The sequence below is a fragment of the Nelumbo lutea genome, chromosome 1 (assembly GCF_056320005.1).
Source record: "Nelumbo lutea isolate HS-2025 chromosome 1, American lotus-T2T, whole genome shotgun sequence".
NCBI lineage: Eukaryota > Viridiplantae > Streptophyta > Magnoliopsida > Proteales > Nelumbonaceae > Nelumbo > Nelumbo lutea.
In genome coordinates, this window is record NC_142684.1 from 106,939,761 (window position 1) to 106,955,678 (window position 15,918).

The 15,918-nt window shown below is 35.7% G+C and overlaps 1 protein-coding gene across 1 annotated transcript in view; it reads right to left on the reverse strand.

The window, feature by feature from the left end:
- Positions 1 to 2,153: 2,153 nt before the first annotated feature.
- LOC148876641 (glucose-6-phosphate isomerase 1, chloroplastic-like) overlaps positions 2,154 to 15,918 on the reverse strand; it is a 34,160-nt gene continuing 20,395 nt past the window's right edge. Inside the window, exons 9-14 of the mRNA XM_088944738.1 lie at positions 7,554 to 7,606; positions 7,324 to 7,462; positions 4,772 to 4,928; positions 4,544 to 4,622; positions 2,626 to 2,692; positions 2,154 to 2,533 (exon numbers count right to left, since the gene is read on the reverse strand). Of these exons, the coding sequence (XP_088800864.1) occupies positions 2,399 to 2,533; positions 2,626 to 2,692; positions 4,544 to 4,622; positions 4,772 to 4,928; positions 7,324 to 7,462; positions 7,554 to 7,606 (630 nt within the window). The 3' untranslated portion in view covers positions 2,154 to 2,398. The remainder of the gene's footprint in view (positions 2,534 to 2,625; positions 2,693 to 4,543; positions 4,623 to 4,771; positions 4,929 to 7,323; positions 7,463 to 7,553; positions 7,607 to 15,918) is intronic.

A 15,918-nucleotide genomic window follows, 5' to 3' on the forward strand; every position in this document is an offset into this window, starting at 1 on the left:
TGTATCGGGGCATATCGGGGGTGTATCGGGGCGTATCGACAAAAAAGATACGACCAAAAACTAAAAAAAAAATTAAAGGGGGAAAGTAAGCTTCTTTTCCTCGAAATAAGCCTTCTTTCACCCTCAAATGATTTTAAAACTCCAAACTTCATTCCTAGAGTGCTAGATTTGTAAAATTTTTCAAGAAACAAGTGTGAATCGTTAATTTTTTAAAGATTTTTCAATTTTTGTATAAATATGGCAAAGAAAGGTAAATTTTTTCAATTTTTTATAATATCTTCTGGTTTTTTTTCTTGAATGTTTAAATTTATGTTGATCTACATTTCTTACATTCAAAATCACAATTCTTTTTTGTGCTATCAATAGATTTATGAAAAATTCATGAAAATATAAATTAACAAAAAATTTGAAAATGTAAGTTTTTTCTCTGACTATCAAGGCAAAATATGTTTTAGATCTATGGATTTATCTATCATATCCATAGAGCAATTGAAATTTCTCCTTAACTTTTATTTGATTTTTTATATTTTTAGAATTAAAAAAATTAAATAATAATTCATTATATTTTATCATTTGATCATAACAATTGAATATATTATAATTATATGGATAATCTATCATATCCATAGACCAATTAAAATATATTCTTTAATAATTATTTTTTTATAAATAAAAATAATTATTTAATTAATTATATTTTATCATTTGATCACAATGATTGAATATATTATAATTATATGGATGATCTATCATATCCACAATTGAAATTTCTACTTTAATAACTATTCTATGAATATATTATAATGTTTATTTATTTTTTATAATTTTTGGAAATGAATAATAAATAATAATTATTTAAACAATAAATAATTATTAATTATATTTTCATGTAGAAGTTGTGCCAATGCATGTTTTATGGTTTGATAGGAGAGTTGGGTTTTTCTCATCTAATAAAACCTTAAAACTTAAAAATTATAATTTATAAATTATAGTTAAGCATAGGTTTTTAATGAAATTATAATTAGCTATAATATATTTCTTCATAAAACCATTAAAATATATTAATTTAATGTATATACGCCTCATTGAGGTCTTATATTTAGTGTTGTTGATGTATTTTTATAATTTATTAAAGTTTTTATAGTGTTTCCAAGCATATCGGTGTATCTTAGTTTTTTTTCGATACGCATATGTATCCAAGGCATATCCCGATACTTATTTTAGAATTGTCTTTCCGATACACTTAGCGTTTCTGATACTTTGAACCTTATTTGTATCCTATATCGTTTTTTCAAAGATGCGATACAATACGCCCCATATCAAGCGTGTCATATCAAAATTTTAAACCTTGGGTGATACACATGGTCTAACTCATACTCGTAAATTTCTCATCCCCATGTTAGAAGTTCCAGCCAGTTAGCTATTAGATCTAAGTGAATCATACAAAGCACCTCGATAAACACAACTTGGATTTGTAGAACAAGAAAAAACTATTCTCAACAGGGCACATACGAACTGTTACACTTTTTTATTAGACCCTCTGAATCTCTGATTAGAAATTTGGAACAGCATGGACCAAGAAGAAATAAACAAAGAGAAAAACGGTCACAATCACAAAATCATCGTTATTGCCGTTATGTCATGAACTGAACCTGTCACTGCAAACTGATCGGCAATGGAGCTGATATAAAGTCTTATAATTATGATTTGTGAAATAAAAAGAATTGTCACCTCTCTCTCTCTCACACACACATCGTCTCTTAACTCGAGCTACCAAGGTCATTATCACTTCCATCGTCTACACCATAAAAGAATAACTCATGGTAAAATAAATCACAAGGGACTGGGAAGAGTGCTGCAAAGAATGAAAGAATATGTTATGACGTTATAACAAGGAATGTTGTTAGGAAAGCCTAAGGATAAGCATGTCCAAAAAGAAAAAAGGTGCCAGGAAAAGTCGGCTTTTGTGAATGGAGACAAACCATTGCACCGAGAAATACTAAAAAATTGGCATTTTCTTTCTGTGAATGAGCACTCCGGCAGTAAATATTGGTTTTTCTATTAATTGATCAAACTCAAACAGGGTACACTTGATCAAAATTTAAAAATTCCAATGAAAATAGTAATTGATCTATTAAATGATACAAAAAGGCTTAATAAAATCCGTCTCAATAATTTTTTATTTCAATTTCCAACTCTCTGTGGAATAAAGTGGTGAGCATCTTAGGTTTCCCATAAACAGAACTTTATTTTATTGCCTTGGTAGATTCCAGCTTGTGTGAAAGAGAAACTAGTTCAAACAGAATTCATGGCTAGAGCCCACTGATTGGGACTCTTCCTACAACCATGAATACAAATACAAGCCATGTAAATTGATAATTGAATTCTTTGATACAGCTTATGTATACAGTTCTTCGATGTTGCACTCCCCAAGGAAAACTTTGATGCTCTTAGGTGAACCACAGTTGCCCTCAGCAATAAGTGCTCTATCATTGGCTGCCATGTGCGCGACAATCTTGAATATCATTTCAATCTGTTGAGAATAAAGAAAGAAACAATGAGAAGAGAGCAATCCTATACACAATCTTGAATATCATTTCAATCTGTTGGGATTTTGATACATACATCAGCAGGAGCATGGCAAAGGTCAGCTATCTCTTCCACTGTCAAAGGTTCCACAGGCTCCTTGCAACTGAACAGAAAAATGTACAAACAATAAGTACTTAAAGCAATGAACTAGATGAGAATGATTCCAAGAATGAGGAATTATGTGTAAGATGAAAACAAAAATAGGGCAACAGATACCACTGGGGCGGAGAAAACAATAGTTTATTATTTAAAAGAATGCCACATGTCACTATTTATGTTAGCATTCACACTCAATATCCCTCCATGGTTTTCCTACTTCCAACTCAAATATAGACTAAACAAAAATATTGAAATAGAATAAACAAAGAAATTAGTCAAGCCTCTAGGTAAGTCCAACACACACACACACACACACAAAGTAAATTTCGTAACTCATAGTGTGGGTCAAAAGCCTCTCTTCAAATGTCAATATTTGACACTTGACCACTTAAACCAATTTTCCCATTATTTAAATTGAACTTGTAGCCTGTAGATCTTCTAGAAGGACCACTCACAGCATATAATCATTAATCAACCTGAAAATTGAGTAGCTATTAGTAAATTTCTTGAGCTGCCTTTCACAAATCACAAATAGGATAGCTAAGAAGCTGATTGATTTTTTTACTGGCCTGCATATTTTATCTCTAGAATTTGTAACTTTTCTTTGGTTCTCTTCTTTTTCGTCAATCATCCAATACAAGGGTTTTTTTTTTTTTTCTTTTGAAGGGCTACACAAGGAGGGTAGCCCATTCCCCAGCCCAGGTGAAGGCAGGATTCAATCCCAAGTCTCCGCTACAACCAGCAGGAGACCTTACCAACCCACCGGTTGGCATCTTGCATCCAATACAAGGGGTATTCCCCAAATGGAAGATAGACAAAGAGGTGTATCAACTGTAGGATATTTCTAATCTTGGTTACTTATATGGCAGTTAACTTTAGAAGGATCATTACAAGGTGCCAGTTGACTCACAAAATGGCAATTACCCCCTGCATATACCCAAATATCAAGTAAATATATGCCCCCACTTAGATTACCAATAGTTCTCCCACTCTTGCATGTTTAACATAGGACCACTTCACCTAAGTCCAAGAGAACTCCATTATCTTCAGTGTGCCATTCTAAGCAAGTTAAATGTCCTACAAATAAGCCAATCTAAAGATTTTTGCTACTGATCTAAACCATCCTAACAGTGTTTAAGGACAGTTTGGTCCTTAAAAGAGGTTTGAGTATACCATACGATTGTCAAGGTTAAATTTTCCATCATGAAAATCTATATCATGTTAATCTTACAAAGTGAGGATATTGTTGCAAGTGCAAAGTAACTTGAGGTAAATGTAGGGTAATTTCATAAACCTGAGGTAAATGTTTAGGAACTTCAGATAGAACTTCTGTAATTTACTCCACAGACAAAATGAGTGAGTTATGGAGCTAGTCTTTAGTTTCTGATAGGGTTCAAAATCCAGGGACTGGATTGTGTATGGTCAGTGTAGGTCAAGCAAGTTCAAAGAGATAAAAATTCAAACTGACCAATATGAAGAGGCCTATTAGATGTCTTCTGCCCTGGTAGGGTTGGGTTGGGTTTCAGATAGGTTGTGGTTCAGGTCAAATGAGGTATCATAGTATAAAATGTATACAAATATTTTCACTTAGAAGTTTTTGGGAGTTGAACCCACATCCTAGAAACCTAGCTTCAATGCTGAATGGGGCTCTCAACCCTGATGGGGCTTTACAGATAACCAGACTTCTCATGTCCTAAAGTTTAGGGAATTTAGCTTCTCTGAAAGGAAAATTGTAAAATTGATTATCATCACAAAAATCAGGGGGGCGCTTTTTTATAGTTATAAGGAGGACCTTTTAATTTTGAAGAAATGCACTTCAATCCTAGTTTACTGTTGACTTGGATTTGAAGCATACCTAGCTTCATTTAGTACAGCCAAAACCCTCTTCTGAAGAGCTAATACTTCTGCTGCTGCCTTTTTCCCAGCTTCTACACCTGAAATTTGTATTAAAAACACAGGAGGAGAAATTCGTTAGATGCATCTAGACAGGATGTACAATTTACCAATATAGAATGTATCAGAAGTCTTCCCAAATTGTGTTCCAAAACAATAATGAATGAGAAAAAAAGAAGCAAAATTTTACCAGGTTGGTGATAAGCATTGATGTTGACCAATGAAGCATAGATCCCAACAGCTCGTTCATACAATGCTATTAAGGCCCCCACAGATCTCGGAGTCACTTCTTGCACTGTGACTGTAATAGATTCTCGATTACTGGCATAAAGGGCTGATCTTGTCCCCTGTAAAAATTTATATCAAGTTACATAAAAAGACCAAATGGCAGGAAAACCTTATAAGATTTACAATTATGCTAAATGATCGTGCATAACATTAACCGGTAGCAGAAACAAGGAAAATATCTGATAGATCAACTTAACCATTACTAGGGGTTTAAACAGATTGAATTTGAATAAAATCAAGCAATATTTGAATTCAAATTCAATTAAATATTTGAATGTTCAAATTGATTTGAATTTGAACAATTTATTAGTTTAGGTAATTAATGTATATATAATATAAATATCTTAGATTATATATAAGAATTATACACATGTATGTAATCAGTTCGGATATTTATCAAATTGAATCAGGTCATATCCAAATTCAATTCAATTATGTTGACTATCGAATTTGAACTCAGATTTTTGGATACTGCTGACACCCCTACTAATTGACAATGCTAATTAATAACAATAACATTAGGCATCTAGCAGGATAGCAGGATGAACAAAAAATGTTTAGTAATTTCCATCCGGAAATTGCACAATTCTAGTATGGCATATGTGAGTCAGTCATGCTTATCAGATTAGAATAGTAACATGTTCATTTTGCAGTTAAGAGATCTAAAGCTAAAATGGTAGATTGCCTTCACTGTTGTGACAGAAAATAAAGATGAATTCCAACCAGTGTACTAAAACAAAAACTAGTAAGAGCAGTATATAATATAGCAATAAATAGGACAGCAATGAATAGGTCTAGGGTTGGCTGAACCACACAAGAGAAAAAGAAAATGTTTCACTCAAATAGAACAATGAATTTTTTATTTACAAAACATTGTGCACGTTGTTAGCTTGTTATTTCTACAGAACTATATATAAATCCCTCCAAAACCTACTAAAACTCAAAAGATACACATAAAACTCCTACTGGATTATCAGATGACAGAAACTGTAATGGTCCAATGACTCAAATCCCAGCAATAACCTGAAAATTTGTATTGTTAGTTTCCTAAACGAACCCTAACTCCCAAGGAAAAAGACAACCGAAACCCTATAGACTTGATCAATATAGAGGGTGATTTGAACAGAATACTTATTGAGCCATGAGACAGATAAACAGTTTGCACAGCAACACAATGCCTGCCATATATCCAAAATTCAAGCCAAATCAATGGTTGGATGATGAGGCAAAATTGTACAAATTAAGGGTGCAAATCAGATACCTGATTTTAAGAATTTCTACTGCATTTAGGCCTGGATACTCTGGCTGGGCCCTTTACATTTTAACAAATTCTCTGCCCAGGTCCCAAAAGACACCAAAATATGGGAATAACTAGTACTGTAAAGTGTAAACCAATCAAACAACCATGAACCATCTTGTTACAAGTGCATTTCTTTGCTTTTGAAGAATTTGTGAACTGCATGAGAATATAATCTGTAAGCAGTTCAAGTTTAAATCATATATTTCAAATTATCAACCATATGATGTTAATTAGTTTGCCTATTTATAATTGAGATGTGTGCAGTGCAAGGATCTCACATGATATTACTTAAGACAGTGTACCAGAGAGATTTCATAGGATTAAAAATTCAAATCACAAATAAGAAACAGCAAATGAAACTTCATAGAATTCCTATTGAAAGGGATTAACTTAGGATTTAGATAATTTCAGTTTAGCAGCGATATGACCCATAGAATCCAGATTGTGAGCTTTGAGATCAAATCCAGTGACCAAAAAAAAAACTCGGAAACATTCCTTTCCTCCCTTTGGATGCATTTTAAATACTCAAAAAAGTGAAAATTTGGCATGCCAAGCATCTCTCAATCACTTTACCTTAGGCTTAGTTTGGGAAGAGTGCAAATACAAGGTTTAGAAATACTGCATACAAGGATTTGCACAGTACGTATTTGTATTTGCACTCTTCCCAAACTCAGCCTTAACTACAAAAGAACTTTTATGTTACAAAGGATTGAAAATTAACTTCAATATTTTCACATATTAGTTTATTACCCACTCAATCAATTGACTCATCCACAAGGTTAACTAAAACCAGATTGAGAAGATCCAAAAATTATTTACCAGAAATTGCTTTGTTTTATAGATGAACATTATAAAATCCCTTCTTACCCCTCCCTCAATACAAATAAAAAGGATTATTATCTTCTAATAGAAAGGATTCAGAATTCAGTCTACTTAGTTTTCCTCCCTTTCCTGCTCCAATACAAGACAAGGAAGAGTATGATAAAGCCATAACCATATTACTGAAAAAATGTGCAAATAGGTGCCTATCATTATGCAATGATAGATGCACAAATATGCATTGTAAATGAGATTCTGAAAACTTAACCTTTTTACTTTCTTGGATCAGAAAATTTAAAACTACATATTAAACCATGAAATATTAGAAAACTGACCTGTAGCATTCCAAACAAATAATCACCACATGTGACACCTGGTTCCAGCTCCCAATCATGACCAGGGGGCCTATCATGTAATACTTCAATGAAGGTAACAAAGAAGTTGTGTACCCCCTCCCTCAGTTGTTGAATGTAGCTGTACAGGAAGGGAACTGCAAGTGTAGGCTTAACCAATCTTAACATATAAAATGTATATTGTAGGAAACAAAATGCAAGAAAAAACCTACGCATGCTGATCAGTGCTCCCTTTGTTCCCATAGACTGTAAGCCCTTGATTCACCTGCCAAAGTGAAAAAAAAAATTATATAGCGCAAACTCTATGGGAAGTTTTTATCTATATGAACTTTACATTACAGGGAGGGCCACATGCTATTGAATTTCTATATGGAGAAAATTCCTGCTGTGAAAAGTAAAAGGAAAAGGTTCTACCAGAACCAAGCATCATGAATGTAAGAAATAGTATGAATATTGGAAGTAGTTTCCCACCTAGTTGCATCTTGCATGGCCCTGTAAGAACATCCATATCTTTCCCAGTACAGGACACATCACACAGATGCCCCACCCAGACAATATTCATACATTGTTCACCCATAGTAATTGAAGGAAACATGCAATGCAAATTCAGGCCAGAAAAATAATACTTCAGGCCTTGGGACACCAGCAACTACTACAGTAAAGAAATCCATCTTTCCCAGTACAGGGCACATCATAGGGATGCCCCACCCAGACAATATTCTTACATTGTTTATCCATAGTAAGAAAACATGCAGTGCAAACTCAAGCCAGCATAATAAGACCTCAGACCCTGGGATACCTAGAACTACTACAGTAAAGAAACCCATGTTTAACAGCACCAAAATGCATTTACAAACTTCACTAACCCATGAGGCCTCCCTTACCCATGTCAACTTCTAGAAATTTTTAAAATTATAGCATATGATTAAGTTTCGTTCTGGTCATTCCTTGACAGTATACAAAATAGGATAAAACATTTAAAGTACCCATAAGTTTTGCAAAATGGACTAAGTAACACCCTCTGGTTTCAATAATCCCTTAAAGTACCCTTCAGTTTCCTAAAAATAGGACATCACCGATCACCGTTATCTCCTGATGGAAGTGCACAAATGTCTATATTGACCCTCATTATTTTTCAAATTTTCAAAACATGGCAAATGAACTTCCACTTTTTCTTCTAAACAATTCCCACCTTGGTCTTCTTGGAAGGACTCCTCTGAAGCCCCAACTTACAAATGATCTGATAAAAACTGATTTAAACAAGTATAAGAAAAGATGTAACAACTGAGAAAAAGAAAGGAATGTTCGGTGTATCATGCAGATCCGGTAGAGAGAACATGTGAGTGACTTTTCTTCTTCTCTGACCAAACCCTTTCTCCTTCTATTCTCTTCTTCCTCTTCTTCTTCTTCTCTTCTTACTTACTTCAGACCTAGAACTGAACTAGGGTTAATCGAATCATTCACATAGTATCAGAGCCCTAGAAAATCAGTTTAGGATTCAGTTTTTTTTTCTCCCTCCGTCCTCCTGAGATCGCCATATCAGAACTTCTCTTTGAAGTAACTCGTAAATGAATTGGAGGATCGATAAGGGACCAAAAAGGAGTGGTTGTTTTTCCTTCTTGGAGGTAAATATGCCTCCAGTTGCTGTGGTGGTGGTTTAGTAGAAACCCTCTAATCGATTACACGAAGGGAGCTGGTTGTGGGCAGGTGTGAACAGAAATCTATATCGGTTGATAGTGGAGTGTGTTCTCTCTCTTTTGGGCTGGATTTCGTCCATGTTGCAGTGTTGATTGGGAGGAATGCATATGAACCTTATTTTTTTTTTCTGTTTATGCCTGGATATGAATGGTGATAGTAGGGTTTTCAGGTGCTGAACCCATGACAGCAGCAGTGTCATCATAACAGTACATTATTGTGTGGTGTGTGGTGTAGTGCTGAATAGTAAAGAGTGATTTTTGCTTATCGTAGTTGGATTTTTTTTGTGGTGTGAGGTGATTTTGTTATAATGGCAACAACTGGAGAGGGTAGTGATAATAAGACAGGTGTTATGATTTCTCCTAGTTACCTGAATGTTCAAATGACCTCTATCAAATTAATGGTGAGAACTATGTGTAATGGGCTAAATCAGTGGAAGTGTTCTTGAAGCCAAGAAAAAGGTGAAACATGTGAGAGAGGAGAAACCCTCTTTTGACTCTCTAGGGTTTAGTGAATAAGCATAGGAGGATGCACAGATTATGACCTGGTTGTGGAATAGTATGGAACCTAAAATTAGTGTGAATTTTATGTTCCTGGATACAGCTAAGGAAATTTGGAACCATACTAAGAAACTTTATTCTGGCCAAGATAATACCACTAGAGTGTACCAACTTTACTAGGAGTACTTTAACCAGAAACAGGGTAATCAAAGCTTAGAATAATACTATGCAAGCACGAAAAACCTCCGTAATGAGCTTAATGTGTATCACCCTCTAACTCCAGATGTTCAAATTCAGCAGCAACAGTGAGAGCAACTTGATGTGACAAGGTTTTTAGTGGGTTTAAAACCCGAATACGAACCTGTTCGAGCAAAAATATTAGGTGGATCTGCTCTCCCCTCTCTTGAGGAAGTATTTGCCCAACTTCGGAGGATTTCTATTGAACCTATGGAGTCTTCCTCTCTCTCTTGAACAGGTCTAGTTTTGTAGTGACAAGAGGGGGAGGTTGTGGAAATAGAGGTGGTGGAGGTGGTTGTGGATTTCTAGGGACCCGAGGTGGTCCTATGTTTAATCGTACTGGTGGCCGTAGTGGAGGTTGTGGCAGAGGAAGAAGTATTGGTACTAGGAGGTGCACATACTGTGGATTAGAGGGACGTACTGTTAACTTCTGTTATGACTTACATGGTCCACCCAACACTTGGGCCAATCATGCCATGACTAGTGGTAGTGGTACAATTAGTGAGAACCAACAGGCTGATCAGACTCCCTCTACATCTACTGGTGCTTCTAGTTAAGAAATGGTGAGTATCCCACGTGAGGAGTATAAGAAGTTTCTTCAGACATCTTCTCAGTAGAACACATCTACTCTTGCACATTCAAGTATGGCTTGATTGGCTTCCAAACCCTCACATTGGATTATTGACTCTAGAGCCTCTGATCATATGACTGGGACTCAAGGTGTGTTTTCTTCACTTTTTCAGTCTTCTACATCCCAAACAGTTACCCTTGCTAATGGCTCTACCTCTCCCATTTGTGGTGTTGGTGATGTTGATCTTACCTCCTTATCTTTATCCTCTGTCTTATATGTACCAAAGTTCCCTTTTAATCTTATGTCTATTAGTAGATTAACCGTCACTTAATTGTTCTATAACCTTTTATCCCTCTTCTTGTGTGTTTCAGGATCTCAAGACAAGGATGAAGATTGGTGGAAGGCATGAGGCAGGTGGATTGTATTATCTTGACGATGGTGGTTTGAAAGTAGCTCTTCAGTCCACTCTTACTCCTCTCCAACGGCACTATATCGTCGCTCAAGGCCCTGAAGTTATTGGTCCCATCTTTAAGTCGCCTTTCATCGTTGGATTGTGAGCCATGTCAGCTTGGGAAACACCATAGAGTCTCTTTTGGTCCTAGAGTTGATAGTCGTGTTTTGAGTCATTTCTCTTTAGTCCATTCAGATGTTTGGGGTCCAAATATAGTGCCATACAATGGTTATAAGTATTTTGTAATTTTTGTTGATGATTATTCAAGGATGACATAGCTCTATCTTATGAAAGACAGAAGTGAATTGTTCTCAATTTTTCAAAAGTTTTATGCTGAAATTCATACCCAATTTGGAGTTCATATTGAAATTCTTCACTCGGATAATGCAAAAGAATACAGATCAAGACCATTTCTGCAATACGTAGAGCACCATGGGGTAAATTCACCAAACTTCTTGTTCTTATACCCCACAACAGAATGGCGTGGCTGAACGGAAGAATCAACACTTGAAATTGCTCGGTCCATTATGCTTGATGTGAATGTTCTAAAGCGTTTTTGGAGTGATGATGTCCTTACATCATGTTTTCTCATCAACCAGATGCCCATGTTCATCCTTGGATGTCAATCTCCCTTCTTAGTCTTGTTCCCTACTCTTTCTCCATTCCCTCTTACACCTAGAGTCTTTGGTTGTGTTTGTTTTGTTCAAAATTTAGGACCTAGATTGGACAAGTTAGATGCACGTGCTACAAAATACATCTTTCTTGGCTACTCTAGAACCCAAAAAGGGTATAAGTATTATAACCCTAGCTCTCATTAGTCCTTTGTGTGTTATGATGTCACTTTCTTTGAGTCAGTTCCATTCTTCTCGAGTGTTGATGTCCCTCCTCCTACTTCTGTGTCCACTTTCAATTCTAGTTGAAGACCCTCTTCATACAATTCTTGTTCTATCTCAGTCGCTCTCTTCTCCAATGGAGGTTAATACTGAGAGTCCACCAATCACACAAGTGTATACTCACAGAAGAGCATTGGCCCCTCCTCCAGTTCAGCCCTCGTCAACAGATCCTGCAATTGCACCTCCTCCTTCTGACCTTGATCTTCCTATTGCATTGCGGAAAGGTAAACATAGTTGTACATCTCATCCTATTTCTCATTATGTTTCTGTTGCTCACCTTTCTGCTTCCCATCGACAGTTTCTATCCTTGTTATCATTTATTTTCATTCCTAAGATTGTCCAAGAAGCCATCACTTCTCCAAGGTGTTGGCAAGCAATGGAAAAGGAATTGTCTGCATTGACACAATCACACGTGGGAACTTACCACTCTCCCTCTTGGTAAGCATGTTGTTGGATATAAGTGGGTCTACACAGTGAAATATCTTCCAAATAGAGTGTGGAGCGGTTGAAAGCTAGGTTAGTGGCCAAAAGCTATTCTTAGTTATATGGTGTTGACTATATGGAGACATTTTCTCCTATGGCTAAGATTGGTTCAATTCGGGTGTTGATTTCTTTGGCAGCAATGTATGATTGGCCTCTCTTTCAACATGACATAAAAAATGCCTTCTTACATGGTGATCTTGTTGAAGAGGTATATATAGAGCAACCACCAGGGCTTGTTGCTCAGGGGGAGGATGGTAAAGTTTGCAAACTTAAGAAGGCAATTTATGAACCGAAACAATCTCCATGTGTGTAGTTTGGTTGATTCAGTGAAGTAGTGAAGAACTTTGGCATGAAACAGTGCCAATTAGACCATTCTGTGTTCAACCGTGAATCAGAAGCTAGGAAAATCTTGTTAGTGGTGTATGTGGATGATATTGTCATAATTGGTAGTGACAACGATGGGATTGACAGGTTGAAAAACTTTCTACAGGATCACTTCCACACAAAAAATTTGAGTAAGCTAAAATATTTCTTGGGGATAGAAGTTGCAAGGTCAAGGCATGGCATTAACTTTTGCCAAAGTTAGTATGTCCTTGATTTACTTGAAGAAACAGGGTTGTTGGGTGCCAAACCAACTGAAACACCCATGGAACCGAATGTTAAGTTGAGTATTGATGCAGGTGAAGAGTTTGATGATCCTGGGAGGTACAAGAGGTTGGTGGGTAAATTGAACTACCTGACTATTATTCAGTTAGATATATCATTTGTTGTAAGCATGGTGAGTCAGTTTATGCAACGTCCTCGAGTTCCACATTGGGAAGCAATTCTAAGAATTGTTAAGTAATTGAAGGGAGCACTAGGTCGTGGATTGTTATACAAGAGTGGAGGAACTCTTGAGATATAGGGGTATACAGATGCTGACTGGGTCGGATCTGTGTCTGATAAGAGATCCACTACAGGGTATTGTACCTTCCTTGGTGGCAATCTGGTAACTTGGAAGAGCAAGAAACAAACAACGATGGCAAGAAGCAATTCTGAAACTGAATATAGGGCTAGCTCATACTACATGTGAACTAGTGTGGCTTAAAAATCTTTTGCAGGAAATTGGGTTCTCAGTTGATAGACCCATGAAGTTGTACTGCGATAATCAAGCTGCTGCCCACATTTCTTCTAATCTAGTCTTTTATCGAAGTTGACTGCCACTTTGTAAGAGAAAAGGTGATAAGTGGAGTGATAAATACAGCTCATGTGAGTTCAGGAAACCAATGGGCAGATCTGTTTACAAAAGGTTTGAATCGGGGAAGAGTGGATTACATATGTGACAAGCTGGGACTATATGATATATACTCTCCAGCTTGAGGGGGAGCGTTAGAATCGACAGTACAAGGGTAATTAAGTCTTTTGTCTATCTAATTAAGGTTAAATTGTCTATTTTTTCTAGGTTTAAGTTGTGTCCCGTACTTAATAAGGGACAAATCTGTCTTTTGTAATCTAATGCAAACTGGGTCAGCTGAAGAGGGCGACTTTTCTTCTTCTCTGACTGAACCCTTTCTCCTTCTATTCTCTTCTTACTTACTTCAGACCTAGAACTGAACTAGGGTTAATCGAATCATTCACAAGCATCACTCAATAAATTTTTAAAGATTTTTGGCTGATAAAAAATAAAAAAAAAAGCAAGGGATACCTCATTACCTCTAAACTTGAAGTTCGGGTCTCAAATTTGCCAAAGACCAAGTTGCTTCTCTGCTAGTGGAGGGTGACTCTAGGAATGTCTTGGTTGAGCTATCAATTTTGGGACTGGTCCTTGGAGGCTGTCCAACTTGATGAAATTAAAGAGATTTTTGTTTCCCTTCACTACTACTATAGATGGATTCCAAGAGAACTAAATTAAATGGCTCTCTTTAGTTAAATATGGATTGGAGAAATTTTTTTGTATAGTGCAAATAGCTTACCTATGTCTTGAGTGGATTTTTGGATTTTTTCTTGTATCAAAGCCTTTTTCTTTTTTCTCTTTTGTTGTTTTCTTTTTTTGATCAATAACAGCAACTTTTATTAAGAAGATGATAGAAAATTACAAAAAGAAGGGAGGGGTAAAAACTCTTAACCCTCCCAAACATTAAAAATCAAATTACAACAATGCCCAAAAAAGATTTGCTCTTCCCACCCCTTGTTTAGTCAAAGTGTCTGCCAGAGAGTTAGAAAGCCTTTTTCTTTTTTGTACATTCTCTCATGTATTTCTCTCATTTTTTTGAATAAAATTGTTACTCTCTCTAAAAAACAAAAATAAAAGGAATCCTTCACAACCTAGACTTTTTTCAACCTCCTCCTGATTGTTGGAGGAATTTTTTCCAAATAATATTTAAATAATTTATAACCCAAATAAGTGGGTTGGCTAATCTGCTGGCAAATTATCAAAGTTAAAAAATAGGTGTTCCGTATGGGAGTTCCCTCTCTTTAAGTGGGAGGGACAGGTGTCCTTCACCTATGGAGAGGGGGTAGTTGCATAACAACCCCACTCCCTATTTTAAGCTCCTTAAGGGGAAGCTAGAGGCTCACCCTTATCAGAGAAAATTGTGTCTCTAGAGATTCTTAAGAAAAGCCAAGAAAAAGAGAAGAAAAGAGAAGTTCTCAAAGGAAGACCGGGAATGAAAAGAAATCTCACTAATATAGGTAGGAAAAGGAAAGTCCTCTCCGTGAAAACTCTCCTGCTATATATCCTTCTTCCTCTCTTGGATTTTTACTTTTAAGAAAGGAAATAGAAAGAAATAAATCATCTACGACCAGGTGCTTTTACTTGGTTGATTATGGTCCCTTTATCAAGACAAGTTAGGGATTAAACCATCTACATTCTATAGTCTAATTCGTAAGGGCTGATTATGGTTCCCTTCAAATGAAAATGAAAAACAGAGGGATAAAAAACATCTACAATCAAATATTCAACTTGATTGACTACGGTTCCCTTCTTGTATACAAAATCCAGAGGATTAAGGCTGTCTACAAGCAGAATTTCATCTGGTTGACAACAGTTATTGTGGATGAAGGAGTGAGAAGGAAATATTCTTTTTATCGAAAAGAAAAGAAAGAGAGAAATGTATTGTTGTAGAGTTTCTCGATTGTATTTTCTTTTTTTCTTCTCATTCTTGTACACTTGATGTAAAAGAAATGCAAATGAAAAGTTCTTTTTTTAAGAAGTACTCTATTGTTCTTTTCTTTTGTTCTATACATCCATTTCTCTAAGTCAGAATCAAAAGGTGTTCTCTACTTTCTTGTGGAGATGTAATTAAGGGGAATAATCCATGTGATTCCTTGAATGGGCCTTACCCAAAATAATAAAAACCCAAACACTTGATTGAGTGAATTATGTTGCATGAGAATTTATAAAAATTCTCACACCAACACTAACAAATTGCTAGCCTCTCCTTCACTTGCAAGGCTACAATATGTTACAAACTGTATAATTAAAATAGGAAGATGTTACAGACTGTATAATTAAAATAGGAAGTAAATACTAGGGAGATATGATGTTACAGACTGTATAACTAAAATATGAAGTAAATACTAGGGAGATATGATTTACCTTGATTGTAGGACTGATTTGTAGGAATTAGATTAGTCTTCTTTCCTAATATATTCTTTCCTAACATAGAATTTGTATATTGTATATATACATACGAGATTGATGAATAATACAACAAATTCTTCTTCTTCCTCTGTTTACTCTTATTTTACATGGTATTAGAGCATCTA